This window comes from Musca vetustissima, unplaced genomic scaffold, assembly GCF_032173495.1.
Source record: "Musca vetustissima isolate MV318-11 ecotype Yass unplaced genomic scaffold, APGP_CSIRO_Mvet_v1 utg65606, whole genome shotgun sequence".
In the NCBI taxonomy this organism is placed as follows: domain Eukaryota; kingdom Metazoa; phylum Arthropoda; class Insecta; order Diptera; family Muscidae; genus Musca; species Musca vetustissima.
The window spans coordinates 1-22,285 of record NW_026886862.1 but is presented as its reverse complement, the minus strand read 5'-3'; the positions used below and the strand labels follow the sequence as shown (position 1 = coordinate 22,285).

The 22,285-nt window shown below is 35.2% G+C and overlaps 1 protein-coding gene across 1 annotated transcript in view; it reads right to left on the bottom strand.

Moving 5' to 3' along the window:
- LOC133334345 (Ig-like and fibronectin type-III domain-containing protein 2) overlaps nt 1–21,061 on the bottom strand; it is a gene marked incomplete at its 3' end in the record, with an annotated part of 80,316 nt that extends 59,255 nt beyond the window's left edge. Inside the window, exons 1-8 of the mRNA XM_061542635.1 lie at nt 20,953–21,061; nt 20,667–20,837; nt 20,460–20,594; nt 15,861–17,019; nt 15,565–15,778; nt 13,362–13,635; nt 12,404–12,610; nt 9,317–9,639 (exon numbers count right to left, since the gene is read on the bottom strand). Coding sequence (XP_061398619.1) covers nt 9,317–9,639; nt 12,404–12,610; nt 13,362–13,635; nt 15,565–15,778; nt 15,861–17,019; nt 20,460–20,594; nt 20,667–20,837; nt 20,953–21,025 — 2,556 coding nt within the window. The remainder of the gene's footprint in view (nt 1–9,316; nt 9,640–12,403; nt 12,611–13,361; nt 13,636–15,564; nt 15,779–15,860; nt 17,020–20,459; nt 20,595–20,666; nt 20,838–20,952) is intronic.
- Between the last annotated feature and the right edge of the window lie 1,224 nt (nt 21,062–22,285).

The window sequence follows — 22,285 nt, the reverse complement described above, 5'->3', positions numbered from 1 at the left end:
ATCTATATAAGTTCTTCTAAGACACCCTCTGAGTTTCAATTCATCCTTACCATTCATCCCCTCCTAAATTGTTCCCATATCCCCATACCTTATCTACAGAGGATCCTTAGCCTTCATTTCGTCTAGAGTGCCTCCTAGAAATTCGAATCGTCTGAACTCATTTATTGAGACTCCCTTCAGCTCCTCTATAAGATTCCCTGGTCTATAAACACACCCTTCACTTAGTCTATAAATATTCCCTTCAGCTCGTCTTTAAAGACTACCTTCATCTGAACATCATTTTTGTATACCTATTTTGGGAGTTTTGCAAAAACTGTCTTTCCGTAGAGTACCTTTGCCCAAATGTTCAGCAACATTTTTGCTGAACTGTCATTTTTCGTTTTTATACCCTCCACCATAGTATGGAGGGTATATTAATTTTGTCATTCCGTTTTTAACTCATCAAAATATTCATTTCCGACCCTATAAAGTATATATATTCTTGATCAGAGTAAAACTCTAAGACGATCTACCCATGTCCGTTGTTGTAATCACGCTATCTTCTGAACGAATTGAGATAGGGTGCTGGTACCTCCTAATTTTCAGTATTTTGGGGGTTTTGATCGTATTTTTCCACCGAATTGGCTGTAACTTAGTATTTTGAGTTCCTAATAGGTACCAAATCTCTCCACAAAAAATTATAAATATAGGTCAATTTTTTCGGATAGTCCCTATATAAGGGTACCCCCAATTTTCGGTATTTTGGGGTTCTTGAGCGCGTTTTTCAACCGAATTCTCTGAAATTTGGAACATTGGGTTCTTATTTGGTCCCAAATATCAAAACTAAAAATTATAAATATCGGTCCACTTTTTCTGGTAGCCCCCATATAACGGTACCTCCAAATTTCCTTATTTTGGGGGTTTTGGTCGCATTTTTTCATCGAATTGGCTGTAATTTAGTACTTTGAGTTCTTATTGGGTAGCAAATTTCTCCACTAAAAATTATAAATATAGGTCCATTTTTTCGGATAGCCCCCATATAAGGGTACCCCCAATTTTCGGTATTTTGTAGTTCTTGAGCGCGTTTTTCTACCAAATTCGCTGCAATTTGATATTTTGTAGTCGTATGTGGTAAGAAATCTCCCCACCAAAAATTATTAATATTCACCCCCTTTTTGGGGTAGTCCCCATATAACCCCCTTTTTATATTAAAATAGTTATCTGATTTGTTCCGCGTTTTGGGTTTGGTTCTAGCACTCTGTTATAATCATTTCTCCTGCGGAGGATATCGGCATAAAAAAATAAAACGTAAGGTTCGATAAAGGACTATATATGAACTATAATCCGCATTTAGGCCTAGCTCCTGTGTGGGAGGTATCAGAAGAATTGAACCGATATTCTCCATCTTCGAACGTGAACTAAGTTTGGAAGAAATAATAGTTTCTGAAACAAATTTGGCCCAAAGAAACATGGGGTCTAGAACAATTTAACTATGTCAAAGTGTATACACCCTCCTTAGCCATAAAGCTGATGGTATATTAACCATTAAAAATTTCTGAAATTTGTTTTATATTTTACATTATGGTTTACATAATCGGATTGTAGAAATGTCAATATAGGTCCACTTTTTGTATTTTCCCTATATTTTCATTTCAAGTACCTGTCAGTATATCTATGGTGGAGGGTATCCAAAGTTCGGCCCGGCCGAACTTAACGCTTTTTCACTTGTTAAATCTGCCACTGCCTAACAAACCGTACCAATAACTAACGAACTAAAATCTCTTCTATGATTATGACTCTATCTCTGAACATACATATTACGATTCTCTTCTAGATTACAAACTGTCTGTGTTCATTGATATTAAGCCTAGCGTGTAATTGTAAGTCAGTGTCGTAATGAAAATGGGGTTGAGGTTGGGGTGCTAGTCAGCCAGCCAGTCAGTCAGCAGAAAACAAACAAATATCAACACTGACATTATCGTCAGGTTTCTACATCGTGAGCCAAATGTGAACAACAGCAGCAGCAGTGGCACATCTTCATCTTCATTGCCATCAATGTCAACTGATATTATCGTCATCATCGCCATCACGATGACTACGATGATGATGAACAGAATGGCACGAGGTTTCATAGCGGGAAATAGACAAATGAATGAATGATAGGTAGCCAACAAGAGCAACAAAAAAAAGCCGGGAGCCATCTCGTGCCTACTAAAAACCGTCCTCATGAACAACAGTTTATGGACAGACATTGGCACTCAACCAAACAAACAATCCATGCAACCATTCAACTAACCGATCAGCAACCAGCCAGCCAACCAACCTACCATACCATACACAACCATACCAGCCATCCATACATCCAACATTGCATTCAGTCAAAAATTTACTGCTGTTGCAAATATTGCTAATGCAACCAGACATTGCAAAAAAAATATCAACATACGTTGCTAGCATTGACAGCTACAACAAAAATTGCCAACTGCAGCAGTAGCACATTTTGTGGTGTTATATTATTGCCGCGGTTGTTGTTGTTGCGTGTCATAAAACTCGTATTATTCACATAGTCTAAACCAAACCAAACCATAACATCTATCTGAACAAAAAACGCGAACATCCATCGTATATTTGTCCATTGTCTGTCTGAATGGTTGGCTAGCAGACTGGGTGGTTAGTTGCCTGACTAGTTCTCTGTCTCGTGAATTGTCGCTACCATCTATCTGACTGCCGGTCTGCAAGTCTGTCTCTTTGAATGTCTATTCTTGATACTCATGTCCATATTAAATACACGCCATTGAGTGATGTGATGTACACGCTGGTTCATATCGACAACGCATTCAACGTCAATTGTTATCTATTGTCGTGTGGCACAACATGGCATGGTGGGTACAGTGGAACGTTTAGGCATAGCCCCCATATAAGGGTACCCCCCAATTTTCCGTATTTTGGGGTTCTTGAGCGAGTTTTTCAACCAAATTCGCTGAAATTTGGTATATTGAGTTGCTATTGGGTACCCAATTTCTCCACAAAAAATCATACATATAGGTCCATTTTTTCTGGTAGCCCCCATATAAAGTTATCCTCTAATTTTCAGTATTTTGGGGGTTTTGATCGTAGTTTTCAACCGAATTGGCTGTAATTTAGTACTTTGAGTTCTTATTGTGTAGCAAATCTCTCCACTAAAAATTATAAATATAGGTCAATTTTTTCTGGTAGCCCCCATATAAGGGTACCCCCCAAATATCGATATTTTGGGGTTCTTGACTGCGTTTTTCAACCGAATTCGCTGAAATTTGGTACATTTGGTTCTTATTTGGTGCCAAATATCTCCCCTAAAAATTATAAATATCGGTCCAATTTTTCTGGTAGCCCCCATATAGGGGTACCCCCAATTTTCGCTATTTTGAGGTTCTTGAGCACGTTTTTCAACCGAATTCGCTGAAATTTTGTATTTTGTAGTCGTATATGGTAACTAATGTCCCTACAAAAAATTATTAATATGCACCCCCTTTTTGGGGTAGTCGTCATATAACCCCCTTTTTATATTAAAATAGTTATGCAATGTGTTCCGCGCCTTGGGTTTAGTTCTAAGACTCTGTTTTAATCATATCACCTGCGGAGGATATCGAGATAAAAAACTAAAACGTAAGGTTCGATAATGAACTATATATGAACTATAACCCGTATTTAGACCTAACTCTTGTGTAGGAGGTACCAGAAGGAGTGGACCGATATTCCCCATTTTCGATCTTGATATAAGTTTGGAAGAAATAATAAGATGACCAAAGTTTGGATGAAATCAAAATTTTCTGGAACAAATTTGGTCCAAAGAAACTTGGGGTCTAGAACCATTTTAACCGTGTTTTATTGTGGTTTACATAACCGGTTTGTGGAAATGTCGTTATAGGTCCACTTTTTGGTATTTTCCCTATATTTTCACTTCAAGTGCCTGTCAGTCAGCCCGGCCGAACTTAACGCTTTTTCACTTGTTTCATTTAAAACGTGTTTCGGGGTCAAGAGAATAAAAAAGCAAACAAAAAATTGGGGCGGAAATTTGCAAATTTCATTGTTTTTTTTTCATGTCCTCATATTTTTCAGCGAATTCGTTTCTTTTTATTGTTAAGCGATTTTACTTAGATCAGCAATGGTGTTTTGCGGAATATAGTTGTAGAGGAGTATCTAGAAATGTAACGAAAGTCTAAAAATCATCATCATTGTCAATGGGACAGTAACATCAAATGAGATTTTCCGGTCATAAAAACCAATATTTGTGGAATGCTTGTTGGGTCAGGAGATTAAAGAGATTGTGAATATTGTCCGGTTGTTACATGGTAACCTGGTCATAGACATAAATGTTTGTGTAGGCTTAAATGTTCGTATATAATTAGTAATTATGGCGAATAGTGGTTTAGTTCCGCAGTCATTAGTTTTCAAACAGGTCAAATACATACAATTTGGAGTGTAATTGAAAAAAAGGATTGTTAAAAGGACATCGCACTAAAATTGCACCACAGTTGCCTGGTCAAATTATTCTTTAAAATTTTAACCATTAAAGATGCTTGAAAAAGTATTCTTTTAAAAATCTACGCCTTATAGATGCTTGGAAATATATTCTTTATTAAATCCTCGCTTTGTAGATTCTTGGAAAAATATTGTTTAAAAAATTCACACATTAGGAGTGCTTGGAAAATATTATTCTTTTAAAAATCTACGCCTTGAAAATATGTTTCATTGAAAAACTAAGTCTTATAAAATATTCCTTATCTGATATAGATATGACAAGGTTGGATTTGTATTATTTTATCCTATTATTTGTATCCTGTGCTCTCCTAATTTGTATTACATTATCCTGTGAAAGAAAAAAATATTCCATCTAAATTTTATTACCTTGATCTCAATATCTATTACAACGAAAATATGACATTATTAGAATTCTTGTCCTCATCATCGTCACAAAGAAAACATATTTCTATTTGCTTTTCTTTTTTCGTTAACAAACAATAAATTAAAAGTTGATTCTTTCAGCAGACTCTGGTAATTTTGGGGCCTGATGTTGGAAAACGTTTAGCAAGGAGGAGGTATATAAATGATGTCGCAGCTACTTATGGAAAATGCAACATTATTAAGGGCAGCCGGCTGGCAAGCAGAAAAGCATCGACAACTTTACTAAATATATATGGTGTGAGTACATTTTAGTACTTGTACTATGTCCTTCGTCCTTGTTCACTTGTTTGCCATTAGAAGTTTTCAGTGGTTTCAATCTGACATCAAATGATGTCATTATTAAAGTTTGTTTCTTTTAGTTTTGTTTTTTTAGTACAACAAAGTGGAACTCTAAACTTTCTAAAATTAAATGAGACGTATTTTTTCTTCTGCCCAGAGAAGATATGTAGCTAAGTTTAAGTGGTTAGCAAAAACCGAATTGAGATTTGGGCTTAAAATTAATTTTTATAATGATGATAAGTTTCATTAAGTAACTTAGCAGGGAAGTGGATTTAGACATAAAACACATGGACCGATGGAAAAATATTCTTTAAAACCTTATAGGTGCGTAGAAAAATATGTTTTAACCAGTAAGGAAAGTAGTAAAGTCGGACTGGGCCGACTATATTATACACTTCACCACTTTGGGTATATTCGAAGCAACGAACTTACATGTGAACATCAATCCCAACACATGCGATTCTGCAACCTATTCTAAATTTTGTAAATAGATTTAAAGCAAAATTAACACACGCTATTTGGTATGCTTCACTGTTTAAAATGTAATATCAATCTGGTACCCATTTATTATTTGGTGTACAATAAACATGAATACGTCGAAATTATATATCAAAGCTAAGCTATATCTAAATCTGAATCGATTCCATTTATTATTTGGTGTTCATTAAACATGAATACGTCGAAATTATATATCAAAGTTAAGCTATATCTAAATCTGAACCGGTTTCAAGGCAACTTTAGTGCACGATTTACATACAATCGGGCGAAAATATATACGGAAGCTATATCTATATCTGAACCGATTTTCACCAAACTTAGCACACATCATTCAGGACCTGATTCAGTATCCTATGCTCAATTTCGTGTAAATGTAGGGACTTGTGTAGGGATATGTGAGCTATATCTCAATCTGACCCGATTTTCTCGAAACTATGCATTCATTCATTGTAGACTCTATTCAGTACACTATGATAAATTTCGCGCAAATCGAAAGATATATAGAGTCTTTGGTGCACCATTTACACGAAATCGGACGAAATATATATATATATATATATATATATATCTAAATCTGACCCGATTTTCTCGAAACTTAGCACACATCATTCTGGGCCCAAATCAGTACCGTATACCGAATTTCGTGCAAATCGAAAGATATGTAGGGACCTTGGTGCCCCATTTACCTTAAGTCTAACGAAGGTATGTATGGGAGCTATATCTAAATCTGACACGATTTTCTCGAAACTTGACACACGTCATTCTAGACTCAATTCAGCACACTATGCTAAATTTCGTGAAAATCGAAATATAAAATCGGACGAAAATATATATGGGCGCTATATCTATACCTGAACCGATTTTCACGAAACTTAGTTTACATTATTCTCGACCTAATTCAATACCCTATGCCAAATTTCGTGCAATTCGAAAGATATATAGGGACTTTGAAAGATATATAGGACCATTTATATAAAATCGGACGAAACTATATATGAGAGCTATATCTAAATCTGAACCGATTTGCATGAAAATCAGCACATATCATTCTAGACTTATTTGAGTGCGCTATGCCAAACTTTGTGCAAATCGAAAGATATGTGGGGACTTCGGTACACCGTTTGCTTTAAATCGGACGAAAATAAATATGGAACTATATATAAAACTGAACGGATTTTTCAATAGAGTTCGTCCTTTGGTCAAATAAGTGAGCTGTGCCAAATTTCATCCAAATCGGATCATAAATGCGACCTGTACTTTGTTTACAATTTAACATCTACAGACGGACAGACGGACATGCATTAATCGACTTAAAAAGAGATTCTATATTCTCAAAAGGAACCATGTGTCTATCTCGTTTCATTTTGCCTTTTACAAACATATGCACAAAGACATAATACCCTGTACCACAGTGTGGTGAAGGGTATAAAAACCAAGCCTTATAGGAGCTTGGAAAAACTTTATTTAAACCAGGAAAGAAAGTAGTAAAGTCGGACGGGGCCGACTATAGGATACCCTTTACCACTTTGACAATATTCCAGAAATACATCCTTATAGACCTTGAATTTTTGAAGGACCATTGACATGAAATTCGACTAAGTTATATATGTGATCTGTGTCTGTATGTGAACGGACTTCACCCAACGATCAATAACCGGGTATATTTGTATAAAGTATATATATTCATGATTACCGTAAAATTCTATGACAATTTATGCAGGTCCGTCTCTCTGTTGTAATCACTCAAGCTTCTAAACGAATTGAGATAGATCGCCAAAATTTTGCATAAAGTTGTCTCTTGTCTGCAAGTCCGAAGATGAGCTTTATCGGTCCACGTTCCAAATGTCTCCATGAAAAATTATTAATATCGGCCCACTTTTGCAGGTAGCCCCATATGACGGTTAACCCAGACCCATTTCGATACGTTGCGCGTAATATTGTGCCAATCGAACAACCTTTAAATCTTTAGTGCACCATTTGCGAAAAATCGGACGATCATATATATGGGTGCTATATCTAAATCTGAAGCGATTTCAATAAAAGTTGGCACACGTTAGTCTATCCTAAATTCAGCGTTGTGCAAGATTTCATGCCAATCGGCTTAAATTTGACCCTTTGGTGCACCATTTGCGAAAAATCGGACGAACATATATGGGAACTATATCTAAATCTGAACCGATTTCAATAAAATTTGGCACACGTTAGTCTATCCTAAATTCAGCACGTTGTGCAAAATTTCGTGCCAATCGACCTAAATTTGACTCTTTGGTGCACTATTTGCTAAAAATCGGACGAGAATATATATGGGAGCTATATCTAAATTTTTCCCAATTTCAATAGGGTTCGTCCCTGGGCCAAACGAATGCTCTGTGCCAAATTTCATCTCAATCGGATAATAAATACGAACTGCACTTTGTTTACAATTTAACATGAACAGACGGACATGCATAAATCGACTCAGAAAATGGTTCAAAAGGAACCATGGGTCTATCTGGTTTCCTTTTGCCTGTTACAAACATATTCACAAAGACATAATACTCTGTACCACAGTGTGGCAAAGGGTATAAAAATCCACGCCTTATAGGTGCTTGGAAAAATAATATTTAAAAAATTCACGTTATAAAAATAAATCTCATCATATACAATAAAATATGATTCATTGTCTCGTTGTAATTCTGATTTACCCCATAGAATGATGAAGATTGACACTTCGCACATCCGCATTTGGCAAGCACATAGATATGTGAAAGTAATGTCGAAGTATACCAACGATGGTCGTGATACAACATTCTGACGAATGGGAAATTGAAAATTTTTAATGGATATTTTGTGTTATAGTTGCTGTTAGCTGTGACATGGTATAAAGGGATGTATAAAAATAGAATAAGTGGAAATTTTCCTTTTATTACTTGTTTTTGCTTGAGTTTGACTGAATGGAAAGACCAACGGACGTCGGGATGAATGTGTGCTATCATAATGCAATATATATAGTATTATATAATGGCATCATAATATAGTTGTACGTACGTTAGCAATGATAATTGATTTTTTAACAAATAGGGAAACCAATTTTTCTAATAAAGTTTGATGTGATTAGTGCATCTAAATTTTCAATTAAGAAAACAATTTGCAAATATAGGAGGCCTACGCTTGCAATAGAACAATCTCTTACTCACAACACTATACCCTTTATGTAGATTGATACAAAAAAGGTTATTACCATCCCTTAAAATTGCAACGCCTCTGATTAGCAGGACTTTGTGACCTGGTCAAAAAACTGATTTGATTGCTATAACAAAAAAGAAAACTAGTCATTTTAACATTTCTGACATTGTTGTCAGACTAGGCTATACACAAAATGTTTACAATATCCATGACAAAGAAATTAGAGAATCATAAAAATGTAGTACAAAAATAATCCACAAAAGTTATCGCATTATGTAGGATAATATGGTGTAAAGTGTCGAAGTTTTGATTTTTGTTGTTCATAAAAAAATGCAGTCACATCCTTTTTCATACAATGACTTTTGTATGACAAACTTACTGACATGTGTAAAATATTTTCAACATTCAACTTATTTCAGTAAAAATATGTGTGTGTCTATGTTGTACTTACATTTTCTAGTTTGGCCACAATTTCATACATGGTCATATCATTGACTTTACCATATTGAACAATGAAGTCAATATCATCATTCGCAGCAGCAGCACCCGCCGCATCAGCGATGTCAAATTCTGTTGCATTGCCGTTGGATGCTTTAATGGTTGCATCATTTGCTGCTTTGCCATTGCTGTTTGAGGCATCTGCCGGTGTTGTAGCGACTTCTGTGGAATTGCTGTTGCCCTCGACATCTGGCTGTGACCATGCCAACGAGATTGTTGTATTTGTTACTTTGGTTGCATGTAAATCGATGACTGGGGCGGGTATACTATCGGTACCTGTTTGTTTGATGGTGTTAAGAAGATTAAATCGAATGTTAGTGATTCTCTTAATACTATTTTGTTTTGAGATGGAGTGTGAAAATTTGACAAATTGATTGACTAAAATGTGTTCAGAATCGTCCGCCTTTGACTTATATGTATGCTCCAGTAAAAGTATGTTAAATTTTGAGTTCTAATATTCTATAAGTGCTGCGAAGGTAGTTATGAGTACAACATTTTCCGAACTAAATATAGAACTCCAGATTTTTATAATTATTAAAACAAGTGAAAAAACGTTAAGTTCAGAGGGGCCGAACTTTGGATACCTTCCACCATAATTATACTGACTGTTACTTGAAATTATTCTATTACTTGAAACTATTCTACGTGGAACTATTCTATTGCGAATGACTTTGGTTAAAACTTCGATGTAAACTAAAATGGGTGGGATATTTACTTGGGGCATATTACAAATAAGTGAACCTCCGCAAACAAAATATATATTACAATATATCTTGACAACTACTGACAACCAGAAACATTAAATTAATGTCAAAATATTAATATTAAATTCACCATAGAGTATTGGCATTTATTAGCAATAATGTCTCCCACCGCAGGATGAACTATGTTATACTGTCGAGACTTCTGATGTAAGGAATAATGGGAGATATATGGAACATACCATAATGTGACCTATACCAACAAATGCACATTAAATAAAAATTTCCGCAATATTTAATGGGTATTACCCTTAAATCTCAAAACCCCAAATCGTGGTCCGATGTTGAAAACGCATGGTATGGTGCAACATGTGTTTAAAATCCTCAAAATACTGCAGTTTACCTATGGGTGATCAATATTGATTACATCATGGTGGAATTACCGAACATTTGGATTTATCATTACATGGGGACCTAAATCTAATTTGGGTCCGATATAGCTCAATTTCGAACCAAACATTTTTGTTTTGTATCACAATACATTCCTTCACTATAATTATTAAATAGGTAGGTATTTACATATAGGGTCCAGGCATAAATGCGGGCCGATATAGTTGTTCTCGAACCCGACGTTCTAGTTTTGCATCTCGATATCCTCCGAAGGAAGAATGACTAAAAATTATTTTTTGGAGGGAGATTTGTTACCAAATAGGTCGGAAAAACCGCGCTCAAAAACGCTCTGGAATATATTTGGCATCCAATAATAACCCATTTTACCAAATTTATGCGAATTCGGCTGAATTCACGATCAAGAACCCCATAATATCGAAAATTTAGGGTAATGATATAAGTGGGCTATGCCGAATGACTTATTTTTATTCATACACATCAAGAATAAAATGCGTGATCAACGTTTTTCGATTCCTCATGCTGATGTCGCGCTCAAAATCCATGTAGTATACATTTGTAAATCGAAGTAACAAAAGTGCCTCGACAACTGGTTTGAGTACATGAAAAGTCAATAATATCTTTAGTGACCATTATATGATCTTTAAAGTACCTAAAATAGATCATCAATACTCATTGGGAATCCGATACCTTTTGCGAATCCAAAATTAAATTATATAGAAATATTCCTCTCAGACCTTTAAGACGCCGAAAACAGGAAAGAATCTATAACAAAGCCTTCATTTAGGTCGATTGTAAAAAAACAACTAGAATCTTGAAACTTCTCCTTGTCGGACGGGCCGACTTTATGATAGATCATATGCACAATATCCTATAGATACAAAAGACATAGCATCTTTGGAGAACCATTGAAATGGAATCGACGACATTAAATTTGTGATCTACATATAATTCCGTACACAGTGAAAAATTATGTCTCAATCGGACAAATATTGCGAGTTTTACATTAAAAGAATTGGTCGAAACTATATATGGGACCTATATCTAAATCTTAAAGGATTTTCTCCAATAGAGATTGTCATATTTTGGTACAAAGTGTTTTGGAAGGCTAGGTACAAGATTTCATATAACCCACACAAAATTCCGCTTTTTTATACCCTCCACTATAGTATGGAGGGTATATTAATGTTGTCATTCCGTTTGTAACTCATGGAAATATTCATTTCCGACCCTATAATGTATAAACATTCTTGATCAGGGGTGAAATTCTGCGACGATATATCCATGTCCATCGGTCTGTTGTAATCTTCTGAAGGAATTGAGATAGGGTGCTGAAATTTTGCATAGGGTTATCTTTTGTCTGCAGGCAGGTCAAGTTCGAATATGGGCTATGTCGATCCACGTTTAGGCATAGCTCCCATCTAAGGGTACCCCCCAATTTTTGGTATTTTGGTATTTTGGCATTTTTCAACCGAATTCTTCGACATTTTTATATTGGGTTCTTTTTGGATACCAAATTTCTCCACCAAAAATTATAAAAATAAAATATGTATATTTTCAGTATATTTTTTCCACTAAAAAGGTCATACTTGCATACATAACTTTAGACTTATAACCATCAAATATAACAAGGTCTTTTCGGCCTAATAGATCAGTAGGGGTACTCCATTTCACATTGCTGTATACATTCCTCCATACAAAAAACCAAGCTTTATCTTCAAAAGTAATAAATTCCTGCTTTACCACCAATAGCTGATTTACTATCCTAGTTTTTACTTTTGTCTACATTTAACCTCCCCTGTCCCTTCCTCGAAGTTGAATTGTTACCAATGCAAATTAATTAAATTTAATTCTTTCTAAATGGAAAATTCAATTTGCACATTGTTGTCGCAGGTGTGGCGACTATGTTTGTGACTCTGTCCAATACTTACCCTCCTCCAGACATTGCAGGATATTACCCGCATAGGATAGACAATCTGTGGTGGCATTAGAATTGACACTGCCCGTTGTTGCCAATGAAGAGGTGTGGGCTACAGGTAAAACGCCACGGCACAGTGACATACATGTTGAGGGTACACCACGGCGTACACAGCATGGTGTGTGATCACGACCTCCGGCGGCACATTTGGCAATAATGGCTGCAAAAAAAAAAAAAACATGAAAAAGAAGAAGTGGAATAGGACTATTAATTCTGCAAACAGTGGTGTCTTGGACATTGAGGAAGTTGCAAGTGATGGTGGTAAATGTCGGACAATGTCGTTGTGGTCGCAGCACCGCTCAATTAGGATTGGATCCAGCTATGTAGCAAATGCAAAGAAAGAAACTTCGAATTGTTGGAACATAAGTAACAGAAGAAAAGTAATTATTTTCAGTTTTTATGTTATCCTTTAGCCAACATGGCTGAACGAGCACATTGGATGACTGCTTGGTTGGATGTCTGCTGGGTTGGATTGGTTCGTTGTTTGGCTATTGAATTTAAAGGCAACACTTATAGGGCAAACCTATAATGGCGACCAACAAAAAACCCATGGTAGAAGTGACTGTGGCAGTAGCATCAACAACAATCAGACGACAACGGGGTGGTATATAACATAATTCGTATGCATATCATGTTGCATATAAATCTTATTTAATGTCTTTTATTTCATTGCTGGCCCATTCCGAAGAACTAAGGCTCAAGCATTCATGTTGGCAATATTGTTGTTATTGTTGCTGCTGTGTTTCAGTTGGCCTTGTTATTTATTCTGTTGCTGTTGTCGTTCCATGGTGTTTTTGCAACAACAACTGCAACTAGTTATCGAGCAATATAACACACCCAAGAAGTTGTATTAAGGGCGGTTCGGTGTGAAGAAAGGATAGCTTGCATATCTTTAATATTTTCATACTTACACATTTGTGCTCGACACGCCGGTCCCAGCTTCTCAATGTCCGACAATTTTATATTGTAACTGCACAACGGTACACATTGTGGCAATAGACCCGATCCATGACAGCATTTCGACATATCATAGTTGGGCTCCTCGGCGTCCTCCACTTCTAGGGGTTTGGTGCGTGTGATTAAACGTGGTGAGGGTTCACTTTTGCCATATGCATTTATGGATACCACATAGAATTCATAGTAGACTTCGGGTTCCAAGCCTTCCAATATTAGTGGTGGATTTTTCTAAATGGAGAAAAACAGGGAGAAGAAAACAGAAGTAGATGAAGAATAACCGAACGTGCAACAGGATTAGATGTTAGTGTATGTGCATGGTGTTTCCTCCTGTGTTTACTGAGCTCCGGCTTTAGTCAAGATGAAATAAGTGCTTCAAAATAAGTTTACAAAGAAACATGTTGCGGTTATAAATTATTTTTCTGTGCGAACTTTCAAAAGTTGCACAGCAACATCAGTTAGCCTAGAGAGGGCAGCTAGTACTATAAGTAGTACGTGTTTAAATTGACGTTATAAATAATGTCAAAGGAAATGAGAAGAAAATAATATATTCGTAAGGAAGAACTGAATACAAAAATATAATTTCGTTGATATCAATAAATTTAAATGCACTGAAAATGTTGGCGCTTTGGCGGAACGAAGGAAGACTATTTTTAATGAAACGAGAGAAATGTAACTTAAACCTTGTTTATACCCTACACCCGCAGGTGGACATCAACATACCTAAAATTGATACAAACTTGTGTATGTGCAAATTGCTTTCAGAAAAAACGAAACCTTTAAACGGAATGGACCTTGGATGGGCGATATATATATTAAGTTCAACCCCTCAAATCCCCCGTATTCTTATGAGACTCGACACCTTAAAAATGATTCATATTCTTATAAGACTTCACGCCTTAAAAATTATTCAAATTCTTATACGACTCCACGCCTTAAAAATTATTCGTATTCTTATAAGACTCCACGCCTTAAAAATTATTCGTATTCTTATAAGACTCCACGCCATAAAAATTATTAGAATTCTTATAAGGCTCCACGGCTTAAAAAATATATATTTATAAAAATCCACGCCTTGAAAAAAAATTATAAAAGTTCACGCCTTAAAAAGTATATTTTTATAAAAATCCGTGGCTTGAAAAAATATTTTTATACAAATACACGCCTTGGAAAAAATATTTTTATACAAATACACGCCTTGGAAAAAATATTCCTATAAAAATCCACGCCTTGAAAAAAATATTCTAATAAAAATACAGGTCTTGGAAAAAATATTTTTATAAAAATCCACGCCTTGGAAAATCATTTTTATAAAATTCCACGTCTTGAAAAAATATTTTTATAAAACCCAAGCGTTGCAAAATTTAAAAAAAAATATAAAAATTTATGTCTTGTAAATCCTTTAAAATATATTTTTCTATCTGAGCCTTAATGGTCCCTGAAAAAATATTCTTATAAAAATATTCGCCTCAATGGCCTCTGAAAATATTCCCTAAAAATATTCTTTTAAAACTCCACGCCTTAATGGTCCCTAAAAATATTCTTTTAAAACTCCACGCCTTAATGGTCCCTAAAAATATTCTTTTAAAACTCCACGCCTTAATGGTCCCTAAAAATATTCTTTTAAAACTCCACGCCTTAATGGTCCCTAAAAATATTCTTTTAAAACTCCACGCCTTAATGGTCCCTAAAAATATTCTTTTAAAACTCCACGCCTTAATGGTCCCTAAAAATATTCTTTTAAAACTCCACGCCTTAATGGTCCCTAAAAATATTCTTTTAAAACTCCACGCCTTGTGTTTGTCCTTGAAAACTCCACGCCTTAATGGTCCCTAAAAATATTCTTTTAAAACTCCACGCCTTAATGGTCCCTAAAAATATTCTTTTAAAACTCCACGCCTTAATGGTCCCTAAAAATATTCTTTTAAAACTCCACGCCTTAATGGTCCCTAAAAATATTCTTTTAAAACTCCACGCCTTAATGGTCCCTAAAAATATTCTTTTAAAACTCCACGCCTTAAAGGACCCTGAAAAATGTGTTTTTTTTTTTTAAAGCGCCTTAAGGGTCCCTGAAGACAATATTTTTTTAAAAAATATATTTTCAAAAATTCACGCCTCAATGTAGAGTTTTCTGTTCCCAATCAACCCATCCCCACTTACCTTTACAACTGTGCTATAATCATCACCAACTCCCAAACGTCTAAACTTGACATGGAATGTTGTAATTGTATCGGCCAGTCTTTTTGGTTTATTCCAATCCAAAATGAGGAATGTATCCTTTTTGGCAACCGTACGCAATTTGGTGGGTGGATCAGCCAAAACACCATAACCTTGAAATAGGCAACTGCTAAATTCCGACATAAAACGCAGGCACCTAAAAGAAAAGTACAATGAAAACGGAAAAGCAAACAATTAGAAATAAATTCCACCACAATTTCCTTCAATTAAATACTCACTTAAACAAATTGAAATCCAATGTCGACACCTTGCCCGAACACAGCGGGAAACATGCACTCGGTATACCACGGGCTCTACAACATGGCGTATGATCAATATTATTGGCCAAACAACTGAAAGTGATGTTTGACCATGGTGCACAAACCATAAAATCGGGCAGAGTTGCCAAATCAGTTTTTTGCGGATCACACATTTTATCCAAACACATACGGTGGGTCATACCACGCGATTCACAACAACTACGGATGTCAGGCAAATCTGGCATCTCCATTTTAGTTTCAGGTTCTGCATCCTCCTCCTTGGACAGGGAACTTTTGTGCGTAAAGATGCGCAGTCGTTCGCTGGGCAAACTTGACCCAAATTCATTTTCGGCCGTCACCACAATTCCATACATTCTTTGTGGCTTTAAATCTGGTATCCGAAGCGATGTTGTGTTGCCATTTACAGTGCGCATAATGACACTTTCATCCTTTTTCGTTAGACGCGTTTTAGCCACATCATCGTCACCATCGTCCCCTGCCGCCGCCGCCGCATCATCATCCTCATCAAAGGAATGCAATTCCGTTACATTGATTTTGTATTCTTTCACCGTGTCGGGTAGCTTTTCAGGCGGTGACCAGCTAACCGTTACAGCTGTTTCGCTAACCTCACTGACTGTCACTTCCAGTGGGGTGCTGGGTATCTGTTGGACACCCTGCAGTATGCACTGCAGGCCGCTCAGTGTATGATGGACACAGGACACTCGTGTACGCAGCATATCGGTGAACGGTGTGTACTCGCCGCGACACATGTCTTGACACAAATCAGGTATTTGTTTCTCAACGCAACAGGGTACATGATTACGACCATCGGCCATGCAGCGCACGATTCGTGGGAAATCCTTTTCGCATGCCTCCGGCTCAATGCCGGTGGTGCCATCCAAAATATTGTGGACATTACAAAAGCCCATACAGCTTTGACTGACGTTGTCACGTTCACAGCATTCGGTAAAGTCATGCGTTATCTGGGCTGGTATGGAGGCGGTGCGCCAAAATGAACGATTGTCCGTTGAGTCCAGAGGGGGTGGTACTAGAAAAACATCACTGTTTTCATCACCTAAATCCCGATTGTTGTTGTTGTTGGTATTGTTTCTGTCTAAGGTTTTGTAGGTTGTCTTAACTGAAGCGTAACAAACAAACGCGTAGAGAGTGGCAGGTGGTGATGATGGAATGGTAAAACGAGAACAAGACATGAAAAGCAAATGAAATAATTAAAATTAATTGTTTGGACATTAACAAAAGTTGGGATGGGATGGTTTACAAATTTAATTCTGAATGTAGGAATTTAAAGAGGAAAGTATTGTGGCATTGAAAGCTGTATAAGAGTATACACTTTAAGGATATTTAGATAAAGTTGGTAGATCTTTCATGACGAAATATATTTAAAAAATATTAAAAAAATTTAAAATATATTTTTGTTTTATTTTTTTAATCGACGTCTAATATTTCTGTAAGAATTCATGCAATAATGATCAATATTCATATAGGAATATAAGCCTTAACAATCGATATTCTTATAGGAATATACGCCTTAACAATCGACGTTCTTTTAGGAATATATGACTTAATGATCAATATTCCTATTGGAATCAACTCCCTAATCATCAATTTTCTAACAGGAATCCACGCCCTAATCATCAATTTTCTAACAGGAATCGACGCCCTAATCATCAATTTTCTAACAGGAATCCACGCTTTAATCATGAATATTCATACAGGAATACACGCCCTAATAAGCAATATTCTTACAGGAATCCACGATTTAATCATTAATATTCTTATAGGAATACACGCCCTAATAAGCAATATTCTTACAGGAATCCACGCCTTAATCATGAATATTCTTACAGGAATCCACGACTTAATCATGAATATTCTTACAGGAATCCACACCTTAATGATCAATATACTTATAGTAATCTACGCCTTAATGATTACTTGAAAGGTATTCTTATAGGAATCTACGCCTTAATGATTACTTGAAAGGTATTCTTATAGGAATATACGTCTAAATGGTTACTTGAAACATATTCTTAATCTACGCCTTAATGATTACTTGAAAGGTATTCTTATATGAATCTACGCCTTAATGATTACTTGGAAAGCATTCTAATAGGAATCCACGCCTTAATTGTTACTTGAAATGTATTCCTATAGGAATCTACGTCTTAATGATTACTTGAAAAGTATTCGTATAGGAATATACGCTTTAATTGTTACTTGAAAAGTATTCTTATAGGAATCTGCGCCTATATGGTTACTTGAAAAATATCCTTCTTACGTCTTATTGGCTACTTGGAAAGTACTCTAATAGGAATCCATGCCTTAATGGTTACTTGGAAAGTATTCTAATAGGAACCCATGCCTTAATGGTTACTTGGAAAGTATTCTAATAGCAATCCATGCCTTATTGGTTACATGGAAAGTATTCTAATAGGAATCCATGCCTTAATGGTTACTTGGAAGGTATTCTAATAGGAATTCACGCCTTAATGGTTACTTGAAAAATATTCTTAGATTAATCCACGCCTTAATGGTTACTTGAAATTTTTTCTTATATGAATCCATGCCTTGGAAAATATTTTTTTGTTAACCCACCCCTTGAAGAAGTATTGATTAAAAATTCGCGCCTTGAGAAATTATTTTGTAAAAAAAAACCAGGCCTTGAAAAATTATTTTTATTTTTTTAGTTCTCTTAAAAATAGTTTTTTAAAAAATCCAATTTTCATAAAAATCCAACAACATTTTTTTTAATAAAAGTACCCATCTTTCACAAATGTTTTATAAAAATCACCGCAATTGACAATTTTTTTTTATAAAAAACCACACCTTTGACAATTTTTTTTTATAAAAAACCTCGTCTTTGACAATTTTTTTTATAAAAAAACACGCCTTTGACAATTTTTTTTTTATAAAAAAAATCTACGCCTTTGAAAACAAATCCAGGCTTTAAACCAGTAAGGAAAGTAGTAAAGTCGGGCGAGGCCGACTATATGATACCCTTCACCACTTTGGGTATATTCAACAGATGAATGCTAACATACGTCGAATTCTGCAACCTATACTAAATTTTTCATTTGTTCATATATAGGGTTGCTTCTTACAATGGGACAAAATTACAATATGTATATATGTAGAAGCTATATCAAAATCTGAACCGATTTCAATGAGAATGGCAGAGATTAACTTATATTAACTACAGTTTATTGTAAAAAATTGTGTGGCAATCGGACAAACTTTGGGTCTTTAGTGCACAATTTACATAAAATGGGAAGAAAAATATATAGGAGCTATATAAAAATCTGAACCGATTTTCAGAAACCTTAACACACATCACTCCAGACTCATTTCAGTACACTATGTGCAAATCGAAATATGTATAGGGACTTTGGTACACCATTTACATTAAATCCGACGAAAATTTATATAGGAGCTACATGTAAATCCAAACCGATTTTCACGAAACATAACGTGCACTATTCTAGACTTAATTAAGTACGATATGCCAAATTTCGTGCAAATCGAAAGAGAGGCTATATCTAAATCTGAACCGATTTTCACGAAACTTGGCACAAGTCATTCCAGACCTAATTCAATACGCTATGCCAAAATTCGTGCAAATGAAATCATTTTCAGGGACTTTGGTGCACCATTTACCTAAAATCGGCCGAAACTATTTGTGGGAGCTATATCTAAATCTGAACCGATTTTCACGAAACTTAGCATACATCATTCTAGACCTAATTCAGTAAGCTATACCAAATTTCGTGCAAATCGAAAGATATATAGGGACTTTGGTACACTATTTACCTTAAATCGGACGAAAATATATATGTGAGCTATATCTAAATCTGAACCGATTTTTCCCAATTTCAATAGGGTTCGTCCTTGGGCCAAATAAGTGAGCTGTGCCAAATTTCATCTAAATCGGATCATCAATGCGACCTGTACATTGTTTACAATTTAACATCAACAGACGGACGGACGGACAGACGGACGGACATGCATAAATCGACTCAGAAAGTGATTCTATGCATATTCTCAAAAGGAACCATGGGTCTATCTCTATTCCTTTTGCCTGTTACAAACATATGCACAAAGTCATAATACCCTGTACCAGAGTGTGGTATAAACATATTTTTTTTATAAAATTCACGCCTTGAAAAAATATTTTTTATAAAATTCATGTCTTGAAAAAATATTTTTTTATAAAACTCACGCCTTGAAAAAAATATTTTAAAAACAAATCCACGTCTTGAAAAAATGTTTTTAAAATAATCCACGCCTTACAAAAAAAAAAAAAAAAACATTTTGTATGAATATTAATAACATTTTGTTTGAAAAAACCCGGCCTGTTTATCACTCAAAAATATTTTTTTATAAAAATCCAGGCCTATTAAAATATTTTCTAGAAAAACAAAAAAATAAGTATTTTTTGTAAAAATGCTAACTTTGTTCATTTTCGGAAAAAATATTATTATTTATTGTTTCTTATGAAAATCCACGCCTTGTTGTTTCCTAAACCTATATATATATATATATTAACAAATCGAAACTTACCATCTAATATATGTATACTACGTAATACTGGATCTGAATTTAATTCACAGATATAGCTTCCCTTATCGGATGGTTTTAGGCGTTTAATGAGTAGGACCCACACCTCACCACCGGATTCCACTTTGCTACTGGGTTCTGGAAATTACAAAAAAAAACAACATTATTCGTTTAACTAAAACTTCACATTTCCACACGGCGACAACTCACCTTCATCGTGTAATACACTAACACGCGGATCACTTGTCACGCGGACACTGCCCGCGGTTAGAATTTCATCACCTTTCTTCCATATCACAGTATTATTAAGACGATTCGCTGAGACGACACAGGTTAGCAGGGCGTCTTTGCCTGCCACAATATAGGCAGGACCGCCAGTTGCTGTAATAAGGAATAACAAAAAACAAAACAACAATGAATCATGGTCGAGCAAATGCTCGGAGCTTATTTAGAGTTTTGTGTGTGTGTTTTCAATGTGATTCATTTATTCACTTACCAATGGGTTCTACGGATTTAACGGTTGACAGCAAACATGTTGATGTTGTCAATACCAACAACAATTTTAACATTATGACATCCGTCACAGGCTACTATACGGATAACATTATTAGCATAAGTGCGGAGAGTGTGAAAGAGAAAGAGAAAAAAACAAAAAAATATGATTATTATTTTATTAATAAGGCCATAAATGTAATTATATAATAAATGAAAATACAACAGAGCCAGATGCCAATGTTCGTTCATTCATTCGTGGTGTCCACATACAGTCGAACTTCTTTATGAAGAACTGTCCCATAATGTAAATTACTTCCAGGATAGTCTTTGTATAAAGAGTATTTTCTGGTCATCGAACCGCAATTCGCCGATCCTCCACAGTACAGTACAGTAGTTCCACTGTACATTCGTATAAATGTACATAACATACATTAATAGATTAATTCATTTTTATGGTATTGTCAGTCGTCCTTGATGACGAAAACAAAGACCAAAAAATGAAAAACGGATGCAAAGGGAATTGAGGCAACACCGGTCGCCTGAAAACATTTTTTGCAACTCCCTTTTGTCCGGATAAACATATGGCTTATTATAACACCACGACTGGAAAGGAAATGAATGGGCCAAGATCTGCCAATTAATTGATGGTGTGTATTTCCATGCAACACACACTCACACAATACAATAAGAAAAATTACATCAGATACATTAATTAATTCAAAAGTAAATATAAATCATACAGAAATTATTTACGAATGTCACAGAACCAGCAGCTGCAATGGATCTGTGCTGTTGAAATGAAATAATATTTATTGACAATCTTAATGATGGCACACATTTTGTTTCCATTGTCGGTATAATTAAAATCATTAAAAGGAGGCGTGTGGTGGAGGTTTTGTAATTGTACTAGGAGTGGAAGAAATAATACATGAATGAACCAAATATAAGTCAACCATAATGGTCTTATCCGATTTCCGGTCTGATAATCTTAGACACGGGTTCAAAATAGATTAATTTCTTTTGATATTTATACCCTCGTACGGCTAATGAGGATATATACAAGAATTAAAATTTAAAATATCATCATATTGATCATTATCAAATATCATTATATTGAATTCTGCATACCAATATTGGTCCACCTTTAAGTATAGCCCCCACATATACCGATATCTTCAATTCATTGCATTTTAAAGATTTGGATATATTATTCAGATATTATGGTTTTTATTGGTTAGTAAATTCCAAAAATTAGTCAATGTTATATAGATATATGGGGTTTTCATTTCTATTCCATAAAATGAGGTGAGTTTGCACACGTTGTATTAACAATA